Below are 20,932 nucleotides of genomic sequence, written 5' to 3' on the forward strand. Positions count from 1 at the left end.
AAATCCACGATTTGTACTTCTAATTTGTGACTGTTGTTTAGTTTTGATCTCTCCGCTGCACTGTCGTGTGCATCACTTCTGAGTGATAATAATTTTAATTTTTGGGTGAACGAACCCTTTAAATGTGAACTGATTTCACTTGGATAAAGTTTTTACATTGCAAAAAGCTGCAGTTTACACTATTTTGACAGTCCAGTTTAGACAATGTAATAACTTTAATAACAAGTTACGCTGCAACTACATGTCAACTAACTCTCATTAGCATAGTTAGTAGACTCAGTTCATAGAATAAGTTGACATGGTTTTTTAAAGTTTTTAAAGTCAGTAGGATGTTGATGGACCATCAAAATGCAGTGTTAGCAGTCAAATCATGGCGGAATATCCTGTGATGTCCACTTCGCAGGGCACTTACATTCGAATAGAACAAACATCTGAAGCGCTAAGAGAAACATACAAAATGTGCAGAGCAGAGGGGCGCGAGGACTGTAATTAAGAACTGCTGCCCTAAAGAGACAAAGGACCAAGCCCCACTTTGGACCTTCCATGATTTGAACCCAAGACCTCTCGTACCAAAAGCAAGAATCATGCCCCTAGACCAACAAGCAAGCCTCTGCAAACCACCTAGCCACGAGCTCCCACAGTGAGATGCCCCCTAGATTTTAAGCCAGTGTGCACGAGCTCAGTGATCAGGCCTTAAAAATATAAAATATATTATAATAGCAGTCGCTCTTCGAAGGCATGTTTAGGAATGATGGACGTCACTCTCCCACGGCCAGGGAAATTAGATCAAATTATAGAGCGCTCGCTTAGCATGTGAGAGGTAGCGGGATCAATGCCTGCATTCTCCAAGTTCCTGCCCTTTTACGCTCATTCCCTATAGAGACAAACTACAAAGCAACACTCCCTAAGTGAGATTTTGGGTAAAAGCAGGTCCCACCGAGATTTGAACTCGGATCGCTGGATTCAGAGTCCAGAGTGCTAACCATTACACCATGGAACCTTGACAGGAGCAGCTGTTGCTCACAGGGCCAACAGAGGGGTTGGATCCCAGTTATTTTTAGTCACAAGCCCTGTGAACCAAAAACAAAACTATGGAGCATCTGCTGAAACATAGGATCAAACCTAAGACCTTTAGAACTTCAGTCCAATACTCTTCAAATTTGAAACATAATTTCAAGCACTGTTTATTAATATCATGAAATATGTATCAAAATACCCCATATGCTATGTGCATAAGAATAAATGTAGAGTTAATTTATGGGGGAAAATAATGTATAAAATATAAATAATACATAATATAACTTTTTTAATCTGCACATACAATATATATTTATTTACATTTAATTCCATTGTAATTGTTATTCTTTTCATTTAAATCTAAATTACATTTCAGCATCCTGTTTACTACCTCAGTCGAAATCTGGAAAATTAATTGTAATTTAAAAGTCATGAATCTGATCTGAATGAGCACAACCTTGGTACTTGAACACAATCACAGAAAACAATCTATGACACGCTCACAGCTGAGTATTTCTTGATCACAGTCAATTTTTACATGTAATTCGGATGTGGCAAAGCTTGGCAGTGTAAAGACGCTATTGTACTAAATTACCAACGCATCCTCATAATCTACCATTAAAAAGTTAACATACTGTGTCTTCCTAAAATCAATAAAACAAATGATGACTTACCTTGACAACAAATTTAAGCACAGAGCATGAGTAACTAGCTTCTTTCCATGATTCTCCTGAAGAGTCTACACATACTGTGTCATCAATTCCTGTAGCGCCATTTTTGAGACCATCCGCTGAACGCAAACTGTGTACACTCTAATTATCAGCCGCTCTGCGTGGATGCACTGTTTTCGAACAAATCAAAGAGTAAATAGTCAAGTCAAGTCAAGTCACATTTATTTATATAGTGCTTTAAACAAAATACATTGCGTCAAAGCAACTGAACAACATTCATTAGGAAAACAGTCTCAATAATGCAAAATGACAGTTAAAGGCAGTTCATCATTGAATTCAGTGATGTCATCTCTGTTCAGTTTAAATAGTGTCTATGCATTTATTTGCAATCAAGTCAATGATATCGCTGTAGATGAAGTGACCCCAACTAAGCAAGTCAGAGGCGACAGCGGCAAGGACCCGAAACTCCATTGGTGACAGAATGGAGGAAAAAACCTTGGGAGAAACCAGGCTCAGTTGGGGGTCCAGTTCTCCTCGGACCAGACGAAACCAGCAGTTCAATTCCAGGCTGCAGCAAAGTCAGATTGTGCAGAAGAATCATCTGTTTCCTGTGGTCTTGTCCTGGTGCTCCTCTGAGACAAGGTCTTTACAGGGGATCTGTATCTGGGGCTCTAGTTGTCCTGGTCTCCGCTGTCTTTCAGGGCAGTAGAGGTCCTTTCTAGGTGCTGATCCACCATCTGGTCTGGATACGTACTGGATCCAGGTGACTGCAGTGACCCTCTGATCTGGATACAAATACTGCAGTGACCCTCTGATCTGGATACAGACTGGATCTGGTGGCCACGGTAACCTCGGAACAAGAGAGAAACAGACAAATATTAGCGTAGATGCCATTCTTCTAATGATGTAGCAAGTACATCGGGTGTTATGTGAAGTGTTTCCGGTTCCGGTTTACCTAATTAATGCAGCCAGCAACGGATTTGGATATTAAAAGCATATTAGTATGTTATGTGTAAGCCAGGTTAAAGAGATGGGTCTTTAATCTAGATTTAAACTGCAAGAGTGTGTCTGCCTCCCGAACAATGTTAGGTAGGTTATTCCAGAGTTTAGGCGCCAAATAGGAAAAGAATCTGCCGCCCGCAGTTGATTTTGATATTCTAAGTATTATCAAATTGCCTGAGTTTTGAGAACGTAGCGGACATAGAGGATTATAATGTAAAAGGAGCTCATTCAAATACTGAGGTGCTAAACCATTCAGGGCTTTATAAGTAATAAGCAATATTTTAAAATCTATACGATGTTTGAAAGGGAGCCAGTGCAGTGTTGACAGGACTGGGCTAATATGGTCATACTTCCTGGTTCTAGTAAGAACTCTTGCTGCTGCATTTTGGACTAGCTGTAGTTTGTTCACTAAGCGTGCAGAACAACCACCCAATAAAGCATTACAATAGTCTAACCTTGAAGTCATAAATGCATGGATTAACGTTTCTGCATTTGACATTGAGAGCATAGGCCGTAATTTAGATATATTTTTGAGATGGAAAAATGCAGTTTTACAAATGCTAGAAACATGGATTTCTAAGGAAAGATTGCTATCAAATAGCACACCTAAGTTCCTAACTGATGACGAAGAATTGAGAGAGCAGCCATCAAGTCTTAGACAGTGTTCTAGGTTATTACAAGCAGAGTTTTTAGGTCCTATAAGTAACACCTGTTTTTTTAGAATTTAGCAGTAAGAAATTACCCGTCATCCAGTTTTTTATATCGACTATGCATTCCATTAGTTTTACACGTAGAAAACATATCTTTATGTCACAGGTGACACAGAAGAGCGTACGCTCCTTACATTCAGGTGATATTGTCTAAAATGGCACAGACAGAGTAGACAAATTGTTGAATAGTTGTTATTTTTGTTTTCTTCAAGTACCAATAGTATGCAATACACGTCACTTCATTTTACAGTTGAACCACTGATGTGACAAGACAGTCACAAGAATCCTGGTTTTCATCCAAAATATCTTAAATTGTGTTCCAAAGATGAACAAAGCCTTTACGGGTTTGAAACAACATGGGGGTAAGTGATTAATGACAAAATTTTAATTTTAGGGGTGGAGTATCACTTTAAAAGCTCCTTCACTATTAATAAGCAGCAAATTATGAGTCTACTGCTGCAAACATTGTAATATTAGTTGATAGTTATAGTGAGAATCAGTCCCCAAACTGAAGTGTGAACATAATTCTGCCTTCCTCAAAAAATAAAATAAAAAAAATAAAACATTGCATATTAAAGTTAAACATAATTCTACACTTATTTGGACTAATGCATTTTCAGGATTTGTGATTATTGAATAAACATTTCTGTAGTATTTTATACAGACTGTAGAGTGAAAATAAATATTTTAGAACCGCACGTAACTATAAAAATCACACTACACTTTTTTTCTTTTCCATCCAAAATTCCCTAGTATTTCCAGGTTTTCCATGACTTTGGAATAAAGAGCATAGTTTGTTTTGGATAAAAGCCCAGTGGACTAAACAAGCAGTGCAAGCCTTACCTGAGTGTGTGAAGCTGCTGAAATCCCACCTCATTTTTGAAACGGGCTGTACAGCATCAGTGCTCTGTCCCCACAGAGCCTCCAATCCAAGAGCTTCGCTTATCTTCTCAACCACAGCCATCCTGACCAACATGCCTCAAGAAATCCTGAGTATGATCACCTGCCTTCCTGTGTGTGTTCACATTAGTTTTTCAAATTGGTGTGTTTCACTGGGCTGTGAGGAAATATAGAGCTGAGTATCATCAGCATAACAGTGAAAGCTAACACCATGTTTCCTGATGATATCTCCCAAGGGTAACATATAAAGTGTGAAGAGTAGCGGCCCTAGTACTGAGCCTTGAGGTACTCCATACTGCACTATTTATAACAGTCTGCAAACGTCTGGGGACTGAGGAGACAAGTTGCTCAGGTTTAGGAATAGGAATGTTGTCCCATTCTTGTCTAATACAGGCTTCCATTTGCTCAAGTGTCTCAGGTCTTCTTCAAATGTTTTCTATGGGTGAAAGATCTGGACTGCAGGCTGGCCATTTCAGTACCCGGATCCTTCTTCTACGCAGCCATGATGTTGTAATTGATGCAGTATGTGGTCTGGCATTGTTATGTTGGAATATGCAACGTATTCCCTGAAAGAGACGGCGTCTGGATGGGAGCATATGTTGTTCAAGAACTTGGAAATACCTTTCAGCATTGATGGTGACATGGCGTCCCAGTTTTACAAAAAGAACTTCAAATTTTGATTCATTTGACCACAGAACATTTTTCCACTTTTCCACAGTCCATTTTAAATTAGCCTTGGCCCAGAGAAAACGCCTGCGCTTCTGGATCGGGTTTAGATATGGCTTCTATTTTGACCTATAGCGTTTTAGACGGCAACGGAGAATGGCACGGTGGATTGTGTTCACCAATAGTTTTTTGAAGTATTCTTGAGCCCATGTTCTGATTTCCATGACAGTATCTTTCCTGTATAGTGAGTGAGTGAAGTGAAGTGAGTGAGTGATAAGTGAAGTGAAGTGACATTCAGCCAAGTATGGTGACCCATACTCAGAATTTGTGCTCTGCATTTAACCCATCCGAAATGCACACACACAGAGCAGTGAACACACACACACACTGTGAACACACACCCGGAGCAGTGGGCAGCCATTTATGCTGCGGTGCCCGGGGAGCAGTTGGGGGTTCGATGCCTTGCTCAAGGGCACCTAAGTCGTGGTATTGAAGGTGGAGAGAGAACTGTTCATGCACTCCCCCCCACCCACAATTCCTGCAGGCCCGAGACTAGAACTCACAACCCTTCGATTGGGAAGTCCAACCCTCTAACCATTAGGCCACGACTTCCCCCCTGTATGTGATGCAGTGCCGTCTAAGGGCTGAAGATCACAGGCATCCTGTATGGTTTTCCAGCCTTGACCCTTACGCAGAGATTGTTCCAGATTCTCTGAATCTTTGGATGATATTGTGCACTGTAGATGATGATAACTTCAAACTCTTTGCAATTATTTTCTGAGAAACTCCTTTCTGATATTGCTCCACTATTTTTTGCCACTGCATTGGGGGAATTGGTGATCCTCTGCCCATCTTGACTTCTGAGAGACACTGCCACTCTGAGAGGCTCTTTTTATACCCAATCATGTTGCCAATTGACCTAATTAGTTGTAAACTGGTCCTCCAGTTGTTCCTTATATTTACATGTAACTTTTCCGGCCTCTTATTGCTACCTGTCACAACTTTTTTGGAATGTGTAGCTCTCATGAAATCCAAAATGAGCCAATATTTGGCATGACATTTCAAAATGTCTCACTTTAAACATTTGATATGTTATCTATATTCTATTGTGAATAAAATATAAGTGTATGAAACTTGTAAATTATTCCATTCCTTTTTTTACTCAAATTTTTTACAGTGTCCCAACTTTTTTGGAATCGGGTTTGTAATTGGTAACACTTTATCATAGGGACCAATTCTCACTAACTAGTTGCTTATTAGCATGCCTATTATTAATATATTGTCTGTTTATTAATATTTATAAAGAACATATTCTGTATGAACATATTTAACATCCATAATCCTACTCAATACCTAAATTTAACAACTAGGCCTACCTAACTATAAAAAAGCATCAAATTAGGAGTACACTGAGGCAATAATAATAATAATAATAATCATAGTTAATGGTTTGTTAATATAGCAAAAATTGGACCTTAAATATAGTGACCAAATAAAATAAAAAAAATGCGTGTTTTTCATTTAAAGTTTCTTTTTAACAGGAATCTTATTGGTGTCAATGTACATTAAAGGGGCTAGTTCAGTCAAAAATTATAACTAGCCCATGAATTACTTGGGCATCCTAGTTGTATGTGACTTTCTTCTTTCCTACGAATCCAATTAGAGTTGTATAAAAAATTGTCTTTGATCTTTCAAGCTGTTTAATGGCACTCAGCGGGTGTTGCAGTTCATCAGTCCAAAAGAAATGAAATAAAGTGCATCCATTCTTTATAAGTGCCTCACACGGTTCAGGGGAGTGAATGAAGGCATCCTGTATTGAATCCATGTTTAATTTTATTTTTAAAGAAAATTGTCTATATTCCAAACATAATATTCTAGCTTGCGCCAACAGTTGTACACGGAAGCAGCTCCGGGCGGATGACGTATGAGGTCAGCGTTGTCCATGCTCTGGTGAGTCTTGTGAAAAACGTTTGTTGGATCGAAGGAAGCAAAGTTTCCTTACTTTAGCAAAGGAAAACCAGTCTCACCTTGGCTTGTATCGAAATCCTCAGACATTCTTCTTTACAAATCCACGATTTGTACTTCTAATTTGTGACTGTTGTTTAGTTTTGATCTCTCCGCTGCACTGTCGTGTGCATCACTTCTGAGTGATAATAATTTTAATTTTTGGGTGAACGAACCCTTTAAATGTGAACTGATTTCACTTGGATAAAGTATTTACATTGCAAAAAGCTGCAGTTTTCACTATTTTGACAGTCCAGTTTAGACATTGTAATAACTTTAATAACAAGTTACACTGCAACTACATGTCAACTAACTCTCATTAGCATAGTTAGTAGACTCAGTTCATAGAATAAGTTGACATGGTTTTTTAAAGTTACTCAGTCAGTAGGATGTTGATGGACCATCAAAATGCAGTGTTAGCAGATATTAAAGGGACAGTTCACTCAAAAATGATGTTTATCTGCTTACCCCCAGGGCATCCATGATGTAGGAGACTTAGAACACAAAGATGTATAACTCAAACTGTCGCAATCCGTCAGTCATATAATGGAAGTGAAAGGGGAATCACGGATTTGAGTAAAAAAAATAAAATAATAAATGCACAGACAAAACCAGATTAAACCCTGAGGCTCATGACAATATCTTGACGTGTAAAGACACAAAACGATTGGTCTATGCAAGAAATTGAACAGTATTTATATCAAATAAATACACAGACAAAACCAAATTAAACCCTGTGGCTCGTGACAATACAGTGATGTGTAAAGACACAAAACGATTGGTCTATGCAAGAAATTGAACAGTATTTATATTGTTACTTACCTCTGAATTACCGCAATGTCCGAACTGTCCTGAGAGCAATCTCAACAGGCGTGTGATTAATATTTTTTTTCTTGCTTTACGGCAGAACGTAGACTTATAAGTGCATACCGCCACCTATAGTATTTCTCAAATGGACCATTCACACTCTATCTCTCAATTAGGAGTATCAATGGTCCATTTGAGAGATAGGTCGTGGTAATGCAATTATAAGTTTTGCTTTCAACCTGCTGCAAAGCAAGAAGACGACAAGTCACATGCCGGCTGTTGAGGAGGCGTTTTTGGACATATCAGACATTGTAGTGAATCAGAGGTAAAAAAATATACAATATTAAATATGGTTCAGTTCCTTGCACAGATCAATTGTTTTGTATCTTTACACATCAATGTATCGTCACGAGCCACAGGGTTTAATTTGGATTTGTGTACATTTTTTGGACTCTCAAAGCACTGTTTTCCATTCACTTCCACTGTAACGGTTGATTTAAAAATCTTGGTTTGTGTTCTACTGAAGAAACAATGTCACCACCATCTTGGATGCCCTGGGGTAAGCAGATAAACATCAAATTTTCATTTTTTAAGACTAAACGTCTAACTTGGACTATCACATTAAAGTCTTACCCCTCAGTGTATTATAAGTTTATATAATGACCATTAAGAAGAAAAAGGAATTATAAAATAAACTCATGTCAAATGTTAAGTAAAGTCAAAGTCACAGGTGAGGAAACCTAAAGTAAAAAAAAAAAAAAAAAGGAAAAACAAACAAAAACAACATTTATTTGAAAGCTTTCTTTATGCAAAATGTATTTTTTTTTCTTGTTAATTTTGGGGTGGGAAGTGAGCTAGACATGTGTTTGTAAGAATCTCCCATTAAAACAAAGCAAACACATTGCTGTCTGGTGACCTGCTGTTTATCATGTAACTGGAGTCCCGTATGTGACATCAGCCGAATTATGTTTTATGAGTGCACTGAAGCAGCTCCTCGCCTTTTTTCCACAGGGAATTCATTACGCTCAACAGAAAAGAGTTAAAACACAACAAATGTCCTTTGTAGATGTTTTTTTTTTTAGACAGATGTCAATACAATTTTACATTTTAAAACGACGCTTCATAGTGAAAGCTCTTGTGATAAGAGAATGAGCGTTTTGGGTTTAATAGGAGGTATCAGTCTGAGGTTTTTAGGGCTTAGCCTAACATTCGGGCAGTCAGCAGGCGCAGGGCTTGCCCGGCTCCAGCTCAACTGTGAGTCCCTTGCTGAGGAGGAAAGCATCCTGCTTGGGTTCTCTTCCCAGGAACTTCTTCAACATGTCAGCAGCATCCTCAGATCCTCCAGGCTTCAGAATGCACTTCCTGTAGTCCAGACCCACCTGCGAGACAACACAGAAACATGAGTAAACACATAAAGGACATTTACACACAGGATTCACAATCACTATTGGTTAATCTAACCTTAGGGTCCATGATGCCTTCTTGTTTGAAACGGGCATAGAACATATCCATGGAGAAGACTTCACTCCACAAGTAACCGTAGTACTGAGCATCATATCCTCCAGCCAGGTGACCGAAGGTAGCAGGCATGTTTGTCCCTGTAAGAGCAAGAAAACAAGAAGGAAATAAGAATGAGGAGGTGCTGAGAACAATAAAACAATAAAACATCAACGGTTTGTTCCGGTCCTTAAATCTGATTGGCTGAAAGATCTTTCCAGCCAGTATCGCCACAAAAAACATTTCACAATATATTAATTTCGATTGATGCGTGGTGATGATGTGACAATATTTGTCCGACATATAACTATTAGAAAATCTGGAATCTGAGAGTGCAAAAAAAAAAAAAAAAAATCTAAATTTGTCCAAATGAAGCTCTTAGCAATGCATATTACAAATCCTAAATTAAGTTCTCATATATTTATGGAAGGAAATTTACAAAATACCTATGCAACTTATAACTTTTTTTTATTTGCTCCAGGGTCACATTTATGCTATCGTTTGGAATGGAAATCATATACAGAATTACAGTTAGTCAATCTAAAACAGCTTGTCAACCATGTCGGTGAGCGGTCTTATTTACACAGGAGTCTTTTTTTAGGTCACTTATGTGCACACCTGTATATTGCAATGAACGAATCTTCATTAAAGATGTAACATTTACCTTTTTTATTTGTGATTTGGTGTAAACCATTACAGTGATGTGCAGTTTATTTACCATTTATTGAGCATATTACTTAAATACTGTAATACTGTACAATACTGCAACCAATATGTTTCCCTTTATTTGCCCTTTAAGCCATTGCAGAGAATTCCATACTTAATATTTATTAAGGAGTTTAATCAATAAATGAAGGATTTGTATTATATTGCTGAGGTCTAAATCTCATTTCACCTGGTGAGGAAGGAATTCCCAGGAGGTCCAGGCAAAGTCTGGCATACTCCTCAGCCGGGTCGAGACCACTCTTTGTGTGCAAAGCCTGGTCCACTTTAGCCAGAACAATCTGCCTCAAGTTAAACAGTCCTGAAAAACAGGAAGAAAAAGTTAGTAGGCCAGAGGATTTACAAAATGTTTAAAGATGGGACATTTTTAATTTGTGACAATTTGGTGTTACAAACCAGAACAGAAGGTCAACTTAAAAGTCAACAAAAGTCAGCGTTATTGCATTGTGAAAAACAGCTTACAGAGACTATTTACAAACACTTATTTCTAGGGACCATTATTAAGTAGTTGTGCATTATTGTGCACATTATTAAAATATTGGCTGTTTATAAAGCACTTATTCCCAAAACCTACTTCACACCTAAACTTAACAAATACCTTACTAACCATTAATCAAATTAGGAGTTTATTAAGGCAAAGTCGTAGTTAATGGCAAGAAGTGGTCGACGATTTTTTTCCTTCAAAAAATAATTCACCCAATCGTTCAAAATAAGAAAGTTTGAGCAAACGGAGTAAACATTTGTTACTAGAGTTGGGTACCGAAACCCGGTACCAATATGGGGCCGGTACCTATGGAACCGGTGTGCACCGAACCGAATCATAATGAAGATTTCGGTGCCTGTTAAATGCCTGAGCGATCGATTGGAATATTTGTCCTGGTTCTCTGAATTGTACACAAGAAGCACGGGCATCGCAAGGCTTTTTAGCGGGGCTATAGCATTTATCTCCATAAACTGTTCACAAATTCGCGATCGCCTCAGAGTCAGTCCCCATGTGCACCAAAACACTGCAGAGTTTTTTATACTTTTCTTCGTAAATAAATCTTGTAGCAGAGTTACAGCAAGGGTTTTTCGGTGGTGGAAATCCATTACTGAAATTTCCTTGTTGTAACGGATATCGCAGCTGATGGATGCATTGACACACGCAACCACACGCCTACAGACATATTTAGCTGAGCAAGACAAATGAAACGAGCGAAAAAAAGTAGGCCCATTTTGACAGAAAGGGCAACGAAGTTAATTGCAAAATATGCTACGCGGAATTAAAATAAAGCAGTAGTGCAAGTACAATCCTGTATCACTTCCGACTCAAACATCCACTTTTTTATCAGGCACCGGTATCGAATAAAACCCAATCGATACCCAACCCTATTTGTTACGTTAACTTGTCACTCATCGGTTTCCATTTTTATTGTGGAAATGACCAATGTGTGTTTTACGGTCACCTGTGTTAGCAAGTCTAGACTTGATAAGTTTCTCCAGAAGCTCCTCTGGAATGGGGTTTCCTGTTTTGTAGTGCTTGGACATGCGCTGCAGGGGCTCCTTCTCCCAAACCCAGTTCTCCAACATCTGAGACGGAGCTTCCACAAAATCCCTCTCCACATGAGTCCCGCTGAACATCGCAAAGTCAGCCTGAACGAACAGAAGAACGTCCGTATTTAAACTTCACAGACTGCAATTAGTGCGGTCAAATGATTATTCACAAACAAAATAAAAGTATTTGTTTGCATAATGTGTGTCCCGAGTAAATTTTTTATGTATATATAAATGCACACACAGTATCTATATTGAAAATATTTACATCTATATTTATATTCATATAATTTATATTATAAATGCATTTAATATATAAACCACCTATTCTTCTGAAAATATATACATGCATGTGTGTATATTTATATATACAAATATACACAGCACACATACATATATGAACAATATATGTAACTTTTATTTTGGATGCGATTAATCATTTGACATACTTCAAAACAGTTGCAACCTAAACCTCAGTGAAAGCCTTATTCAGACCTGAGCACAAAGCTGATGCATCACATGTCCAAACTCATGGAAGTATGTTTCCACTTCATCGTGCTGCAGCAGGGACGGCGCGTCAGCGGTGGGCTTGCTGAAGTTAGCTACCATCGCAGCCACAGCCATCTGCCTGGTCCCATCTGTGAGCAAACAGCCGGGCTGCAGGCCGAAGCATGCGGCATGGCCGTACTTCCCCTCCCTGCAGGGAAAATGAAGAATTAGCAATTAATATAGATAAAGCTCAGCTTTCAGGAGGAGAATGGGTTCCATGTCTGAGAAATCAGACAGTGAAGCCCTTGTAAAAACAACAGAATGTCACATTTTATTATTGGGTGATTCAACACAAAGATGTTTTACAAGCTAAGAAGAGTTTTACCATCTTTTAGAGTTATTCCAAAAAATGTGTTTATGTATATATATTCCATTATATCGTATTCTATAAACAGTACCAGTCAAAAGTTTGGACACAACTTGGAAGTGTGTCCAAATTTGACTATACTGTACTATCTACTGTCTTTTCTTTTACTCCCTAATATTGGTATTGGCCCCCAAAAAAGCCTTATCAGTCAGGCTCTAATTTAAAAAGGTGTTATGATGCAATTTAAATTTTACCTTTCTCTTTGGAATGTTACAGGCTCTTGGTGCAAAGTCTAAAGTCTCAAATCCAAAGAGATATTCTTTATAAAAGATAAGATTCAACCATCCCCTCCTAAAACGGCTCGTTCTAACACGTCTACGTCACTATGTGGGAAGAATTGCATAACGCGGCCAAAATGTTCATGCAAAGGAGGAGTAACTTTTATTCTCACGATGACTGTTTCCTGGGAGAGAAGCCTACAATGCCTGTGTCTGTTTCTATAAAGTGGGGCAATAACAACTTTGCAAGGAAATTCTGGTGCTTCTGACTCACAGCCTGTAAGTTTTCATATTCAAATTTTTCCAAAGATGATACAAACACAACTTTTGAGCAGTGTAGAGTAGTGCTTGCTGTTTGTCATTTCTCCAATCACAAATGCGGACATGGTTTTATTTTTATGAAGCGCAATATGCAACACGTAAAAAGACAATATAAGTCATTATATTCAGCATTTTCTTTCCCCACTGAATGCAGCAAATGCCTCATTTATAATGGGTTTTATTGTTTTTGTCTCGTCGTGCAGGGGGACTCGGCCTCACAGTATGGTAAGGGCTGTAACATTTCCGTCAAAAGCTTGAGGAATTTGGCCAATCACAAAGCACCGGAGAGCTGAAAATCAAAACCCATGGCTTTTCCGAACAGTGAGTAAAAATACTTGTTTCAGGAAGGCGGGGCATAGAGGAGAAAAATAATGTACACTGTGGAAAATAATGTGTTTAAAACCTTAAACATTTCATTACACCCAATACAACATCATATGACCCCTTAAACCATCCAATAAATTAATTAAACAGCTTACCTTTGGGGATAAAAGAACATTCTTAGGTAGTATTAAAAATACAACACATTCTTAACCGTTTTTCTTATATACAAAAATAAGAGGAATAAAAAACCTGAAAAATCACCATGATCACCAGAAAAAAAGTTCTGGAAAATACAATTATGAGTGCTCACCTGGGGAAAAGGTCCAGATAAAACTGTCCCACGACCTGGCCAGAGGTGCGGTCTTTAACGCAGTACAGCGTAACATCATCGTGCCAGACATGTGCGCCCTCCACCTGCTGGAAGCTGAGATTGAGCAGCTCCTGATAGATCTCCAGTAGACCCTTCGTCACCACCTCCATTGGGAAATACTCCTTCAGTTGGTTCTGATCCACTGCATACTGGGTCTCCTCCACCTGGGTCATGTAATAGCGCGTGTCCCAGGCGTGGAGCTCTCCAGTGAAGGGCAGATTCCTCTTCTGGCTCTCCTGTTCCTTCAGCTTCAAAATCACAGCCCTCTCCTGCTCACCCAGGGGCTTCAGTTTATGGGCCAAATCCTCTACAGTGTGCAGGAGACAATGGAAAGACAAGGGGTTAGACTATGATGTACTAAATTACTAAATTCAACAGAGAACAGGGTTTCTGCAAGATTTTTAAGCTAGCTCAAATTTAAGACTTTAAGACCTTTTTAAGTAAGGGTGCTCTGGTTGATCGATAATCGCTTTGAGCGTTGATTGATTGTTGGTCTTTATAAAAGCCGATCTCGAGCTGATGTACGAGGTTTGGCATGACATGCAGTGGCACCGTCTGAGTCTCTCTGCCTGGCGCGGGAGTAATAATTATAATGCTGAAGGTGAGGTACAATTCATATTTCTCCATTAAATAACTGATAAAGTAATCTGAAAACTTTCTGTGAGACATAATTTCACAAACTGTCTTTAACTTTTTGATAAAGCTCTAATTGGTTTTCTTTTGGAAATATGTTTCAAAATTATCCTGAATGCATTTATGACTGTAAAGAATATCTGTTTGTGTCAAAATAATGATTAAAATCGAAATCGCAAAATCTATCAAAAGAAATTGCGATAGCTTTTTTTGTTCCCATATTTCACAGCCCTAGTTCATTCAATAAATACAGTTAACAGTACTGAGTACTAAGTTATTAACCCAACAATAGCGGGGTCAGTTCATTTTTTTGCAAACATATGCGTTTGGTTGTGTGGGCCGCGAGTTGAAAAAGGTTGGGAATCACTGAATTACATTTTAATATTTGGCCACATGCAAAAATGTTTATTTTGAAATCCCAGTACAATACATGGCATCTTTAGACATTGGTTGATGTCCTCCTCTGTTGAAAAAGGTTTATAAACGATTTATGTTCGTTATCTCACTGTTTCTCCAGATGAACGTTAAGCAATTCAAATTCTTTTTGCCCCTTTCACACATACAGTCTTCCAAGGTAAGTTACCATTAATAGAGCACGTGTGAACAGTACCTTTTCAAAAATCCCCATTGAATTAGTTTTGGCAATCATATTGTTCTTATGGAGATGACGTGATTACTCTGAGCTGTTTACAAAGCTCTGCTGCTTTCTATGTAAATATGCGCTAGATGAACATCTTTGACCATTTCGCCTGGCAGCTTTTTGTCGCACTTCTCCATTCATAGGGCTGCGACTCTGCAATTGAATACTATATTATGCACGTCTCGTGTTTATAAGAGCAAAACATTCTTACTGGCTAGTAATGTCAGTTTGGTTGAGCGTGAAAGCTGCTTCTCTCATACCATTGGTAGGCAAACTCATGGACTCGAAAGTGATATCAATCAACAAGTGTTTTTTTTTTTTTTTTCGTAGGATTATTTTTTGTATGTGAGATTCTTGTCTATTTCCATGTAAAGATACCAGACATTACCTAGGAAAGTTGCAACCGTCTTGGAGGTCTTGGCCATGTTCATCTCAAGCACAAAGTCAGCGTGAGTGCTGAAGCCCAGCAGGCTGCTCTTCCGAGAGCGCAGCTCCACGAGCTCCTTCAGGATAGCAGAGTTCTCCTGTCAGGAGAGTCATTACAGTAGCGTTATGAAAATGATTCACTGCAATTATTTTAAAGCATACTGTCATTGCATAGCATTGTAGTTCTGTTTACAGGTGATTTCAGGGATGTCCGACCTCTTTGCAACGCGAGTTGAAAGCTTCCTCTAATTTCTTCCGTGTCTCTGGGACGTAGCATTTCTTCATGGTGGGGAAATAATGAGGATACTTCAGAGTGAGCTTCAGTTTTCCCGAATCATCCTTCTCCAGAGAGTTAAGGAAATCCTCGGGAAGCCCCCCTAATAAAAGCATTTACACACATTTTCAAAACTACATGTAAGAGAAGAAAAAATAATTGTTCATGCAAGCACTAAGTGTGTCGCTGAAAAGCAAGTATTGTGTCCACCCACCGAGTTCCTCGCGAGAGAAATGGAGGCAAGTTGTATCTTCGTTCAGGTGTTTGTTGAAATCGATACACAGAGTGCTCATTTTCTTCTTGATCTTTTTGATCTCCTGTTACAGGGAAAATAAAACTCTGTTACAGGCTAGAAGAGAGCGTTTGTGTTACTGCTCCACAGCAAACTGAAAGGAAGATCTTAATATCTGACCTCCTGCGTATCTTTGGGAAGATGGAGGCCGTTTCTTTTGCCAAGCTTAAGAAGTCTCTCCATATAACGCTTGGCCTCGGGCGTTAAACTCTCATCTGAGAGCTTCTCCTGTTAAAAAGCACACAAGTTATTTATAAATTCATTAAAAATGACAAGACACAATAACATAATAATGCAGTTGCTACCAAAAATTAGGTGCTTACAAAAGGTGTTCTAAACTTACATCATCTTTAATTGTTTGCATATAAATTTGTAGCAAAACTTGGTGGAACAACACGCTAATGTGTGACTTATTTGGTTTAAGTCAGGATTTCTCAGCTGTCTCAGACCTCAGTTCTGTCCCTGAAAGATTCTAGCGTTTAGTTCCTGAGAGAGCTGTGTTGGTGCTCGCTCCCTGCTCACCTCCAGAGCCACGATTCTCTGATAAACATCCTCTCTCATACTCATCTCCACATCAAACTCTGACAGCTTCTTATCGGCGTCAGTGCTGGCCGTGCGGACGTCCTTACAGGTGGACACATGCTGAGGGAAATCCAGCATGTTCCGCTGAACTGCAAAAAGAAAAAGCGCATTTTTGAAAACACATCATCAGTGGTTTTTGATACTTTAATTTAATCAGCAGGTCCTCAGAGATTCTACGCATAATGCAATAACATATCTATTGAACAAATATTAAATAAAAGAATAAAAAGGGGCATATTTAAATTTTTGTTTGGCTGGAATTAGAATTCAGCTAATTCAACAGCTGAACAATAGTGAAGCGCAGAGGAACACACGAGCTGCTCTGTCACTATGCAAAAAGTGCTGAATGGCGTATACCACTCCACACTGTTTTCCTGCACACTCAGAGTTTTTTTTTGATAGTGCTTACAAAAGTAGATAAGACAGATTTGTTTCTTTGCAAATGTCACCCCTGGACTGAACTATAAGGATAAAAGTAATCCAAAACAAACAACCACTTGGCTGATTAACAGAAATATAGTGTTAATTTATTTTATTATTTAAAATAAAAAAATATTTTGTAAAATCAGTGTTACGTCATATGTAACCCCTGTTTAACCCTTGTGTGCCCTTAAGGGGACATTTTTGTCTATTTGATAATTTTGGCTGTTTAATGCACAGAGAATACATTTTCTGCTTCTGCTAAAAAAAAAAAAAAAAAAAAAAAGGCCAACTGCTGCTGCATTGAAATTATGTAATATAATAGTGTGGGAGTATTGGCTGACGTGTGGGCTATGAAATTATTTTTTTTATTCTGACAGTGAATACAAATTATTAATGCATCAAAATTATTACTGTTTGTAATCATGGAATTATCTAAGACTGTAAAAAAAACTAATAAATAACTTGGCATTTAGTATATCAAAAAAAAAATATATATATATATATATATATATATATATATATATATATATATATATATTTTATTTTTTTTTTTTTATTTTTTTTTACCGTGCAATTTTTTTTAACAAACTGCCATTAAAAGGATAAAAGGATTAAAATCCAAAACATAAATACATTTTTGGTAGTGATGATCAGACTGGTTCTGGTAAAACAATCTCTCTGTGAGAGCTTGATTTTATTATTATTTTATTTATTTTGACTTATATATACTCTATATACTTATACGACTTAAATGAATTAAATTCAGTTATAAATTGATATATATTAGATATAATACATCAAGCTTTAAAGATCATATAGCATCACATAGGAGAATATGGAGCTCCTTTTTGAAAAGAAACAACTCCGTGATGACTGAAAGATACAAAAATAAAAAACATTCTCCAAAAGCCTTGTTATGCACCACATTAGATACGAACACTTTATTTTTTAAATGATGTATGGATAATCAAGTAAAGCTAAAATGCTTAAGTCCAGTAAGGCCTGGTTCACACGGGATTTTCCAAACCTGAGACCCCACACACGGCGATAAAAAATCACGGGTCTAACAGTTTTGGTCGTTCAGTGTGTGGTGTGCAGCCACACAGCAATATCAACACATCACACAAGAAACTATTTGACTCCCGAGCATTCCCAGGTCAGACGGGAAATCTCGCAAAATCCTTCGAGATCAAATGTGACTTCAGAGTAAACAATCATGGCGGACGAAGAGGATGCAGTGGCCATAGTTTGTGCTTTGTTTTTAACAGAAAAAAACATAAGAAAAACAAGAAAAGGCGATGGACAAAGAGGTGGAGACAACGCGATCATGGACTATACTTGCTACATCATGATATGGAAGTTGTTGTTTTATCTCATAGAAATGTTGTTACGTACTACACAGATTAATAACCATTGAAATAAACGTTCGTATATTCGTTTCCATGTACTCTGGTGGACTGCAGTTGTGGATGTAGTTATGCCTATCGACTTTATTTGTATTTGTTATATTATATACGCCGGCTGTTTTGATTTTGTTTCCCGGTACTTCCTCACAGCCTCGTCACCTCGCTTTCTGATTGGCTACTCGCCACAGTCCACAGGCTGCGTGATTGTTTGTCCTCAGGGGACACCACACAAACGAGAAGAAATCGGGCCAAATAAATCCAACATGTTGGATATCCCCGATTTGAGATCGGAGCGGTCCCGACATTCTTCCGAGCAGAGGAGAGCAGTCTTAACACACCACACACGGCAGGAATATTTGATCATATTATTTTCGGATAATCGGAGCATCCTAAGATTGTCAGAAGGGGTGAATCGGGGCTAAAATCGGCCTAATTATCCTGCCGTGTGAACCAGCCTTTAGTGTGCATTTAAAAATACTACAAATGAAAAAAAAACTTGCTGAACAAGTGTTGTTCAGCAACACTTATATTATTGGTAACACTTTAGAATAAGGTTCCATTAGTTAATGTTAGTTAACTACTTTCGTTAACATGAACTAAGCAAGAACAATCCTTCTACAGCATTTATAAGTCTTAGTTCATGTTAATTTCAACATTTACTAATGCATTATTTAAATCAAAAGTTGTGCTTGTTAACATTAGTTAATGCACTGTGAATTACCATGAACTAACAATAAATAACTGTATTTTCATTAACTAACATTAACGAAGATTAATAAATACAGTAATAAATGTATTATTCATTGTTTGTTCATGTTAATGAATACATTAACTAACATTAACTAATGGAACCTTATTCTAAAGTGTTACCATATTATTAAACTGTATTTATAATGGTGTTGATTTCTACCCGTGTACTCCACTTCCACATCCGCGAGGGCCTTCAGGGTGTTCTCATAGCTGACACTGGACACATCCAGCGCACCGACCATGTCATACACCTTTTTGGTCTTGGCAATGAGCTCTTCAGTAAGCTGCTGGATCCGGTCAGGAGTGAGATCCCAGCGCAGACGGTTGTCATCACAGACCCGGTCCCCAGAGCTAAACACAACTTCACCTGAACATGCAAAAACAACACTGCTTACACCGAATATTATAACAGTATACACTTTCCAGATACACTGTTTCCAGATGCATATAATTTATTATTCCTTAAACAACAAATCCATTGTCCTATCATGATTGTAGGCTAATGACTGTTCTACCACCTGGTTTCATATATATATACACCGGTATATAATAATAAAAAAAAATGTGAATTTAAAATTCTCTAGCCAAAGGAGTCGACACACTTTATATATAAAGTGTGTCGACTCCTTTGGCTAGAGAATTTTAAATTCACATTTTTTTTATTATTATTATTATATTTGAATAAAATAGAATTATTACGTAATTGTAATAAGATAGTTTCTCTTTATCTCTCTATATCTATCTATCTATATATATATATATATATATATATATATATATATCTATCTATCTATCTATCTATCTATCTATCTATATATATATATATATATATATATATATATATATATATATCACACGCATATTAAATGCACATTATTATGTATCATACCAGTAAGTTAGGTTAAAAAAGATTTATTGCGATCTCTTTAGAACCAAATGAACATGGATATCAGCTCGATACAGTCATTGTGAGAGATATTGTTGAGGGCGTGTGATCAGGTTGCTAAGAAATCCTAGAGCTTAAAGGTTAAGCAGCTAACCATGCTCTGCTTAAACATATCGCATTTAACGTGCTTGGGTTGGCCCTAAGCCCACATTATAAAGAGAAAATCCACGTCAGAACACGTAAGAAATATTTTTTTGCAAACAGAGAAATCATAATGATTAACGAATCTCTTGTAATGTAAACGTAGGCCCTGTCAGTGTGTTTTCATGAGCCGGAGTTCAGGAACAGCTGACCCACAGATCACTAGCGGACTGCGCCAACGAGCCACAACACAGCTGCACCGCTTCGGCTTCTTTTAAAAGCTAAGCAGTTATAGTAGAGTTCTTATATTCTGTTGGTACATTGCATGCTTTTGAAGTGTATCGTAACGGGTATTTATTACCTGTAGGAGCCATTTTCCTCTCAGTCAGTCAGAAACACCGCGTGTAACGATTCAAAGAACATGTAACAGCCGCTCACTCACTCTTCCTGCTTAGGTCACGTGATCCTCAGTGGAGCCCGGGATTGGTTGAGGACTTCTGCAACGTCTATCTATCTATCTATCTATCTATCTATCTATCTATCTATCTATCTATCTATCTATCTATCTATCTATCTATCTATCTATCTATCTATCTATCTATCTATCTATCTATCTATCCAGGCGCGGATTTATGGGTGGGCCTGCTCTATCCAGGCGCGGATTTATGGGTGGGCCTGCAGATTGACTGGTGGCCCACCCAGTCAGATTATCTGTGTATAATCTGTGTGTGACCTGAACACCAGTAAAAACATGTTTGATAGCCTTTGGTTGTTTTCCTTGTGAATATATAACACATAGC

The 20,932-nt window shown here is 38.0% G+C and overlaps 1 protein-coding gene and 1 non-coding gene across 2 annotated transcripts; both read right to left on the bottom strand.

The window, feature by feature from the left end:
• Positions 1-928: 928 nt before the first annotated feature.
• trnaq-cug (transfer RNA glutamine (anticodon CUG)) lies at positions 929-1,000 on the bottom strand. The gene has a single exon. It is a non-coding gene; the product is annotated as a tRNA-Gln (tRNA).
• A 7,563-nt stretch (positions 1,001-8,563) lies between these two features.
• On the bottom strand, positions 8,564-20,646 carry LOC113069380 (thimet oligopeptidase-like). Its single transcript, XM_026242436.1, has 13 exons — positions 20,494-20,646; positions 19,266-19,472; positions 16,467-16,615; positions 16,065-16,172; positions 15,867-15,969; positions 15,595-15,755; positions 15,341-15,476; positions 13,620-13,986; positions 12,026-12,227; positions 11,443-11,629; positions 10,170-10,298; positions 9,239-9,375; positions 8,564-9,156 (listed from the first exon to the last, which is right to left on the bottom strand). The coding sequence occupies exons 1-13, from the start codon at positions 20,504-20,506 to the stop codon at positions 8,995-8,997; spliced, it is 2,061 nt and encodes a 686-aa protein (XP_026098221.1). The 5' UTR covers positions 20,507-20,646; the 3' UTR covers positions 8,564-8,994.
• Between the last annotated feature and the right edge of the window lie 286 nt (positions 20,647-20,932).

Source organism: Carassius auratus, unplaced genomic scaffold, assembly GCF_003368295.1.
Source record: "Carassius auratus strain Wakin unplaced genomic scaffold, ASM336829v1 scaf_tig00001591, whole genome shotgun sequence".
In the NCBI taxonomy this organism is placed as follows: Eukaryota; Metazoa; Chordata; class Actinopteri; order Cypriniformes; family Cyprinidae; genus Carassius; species Carassius auratus.

Bases quoted from the DNA above. Each gene is read 5' to 3' on its own strand.
- LOC113069380 (XM_026242436.1), bottom strand. The intron at 15,970-16,064 runs GTCAGATATTAA...TCCCTGTAACAG, and splicing joins TTCCCAAAGATACGCAGGAG to GAGATCAAAAAGATCAAGAA. The intron at 15,477-15,594 runs GTCGGACATCCC...CTCTCCTGACAG, and splicing joins TCAACTCGCGTTGCAAAGAG to GAGAACTCTGCTATCCTGAA.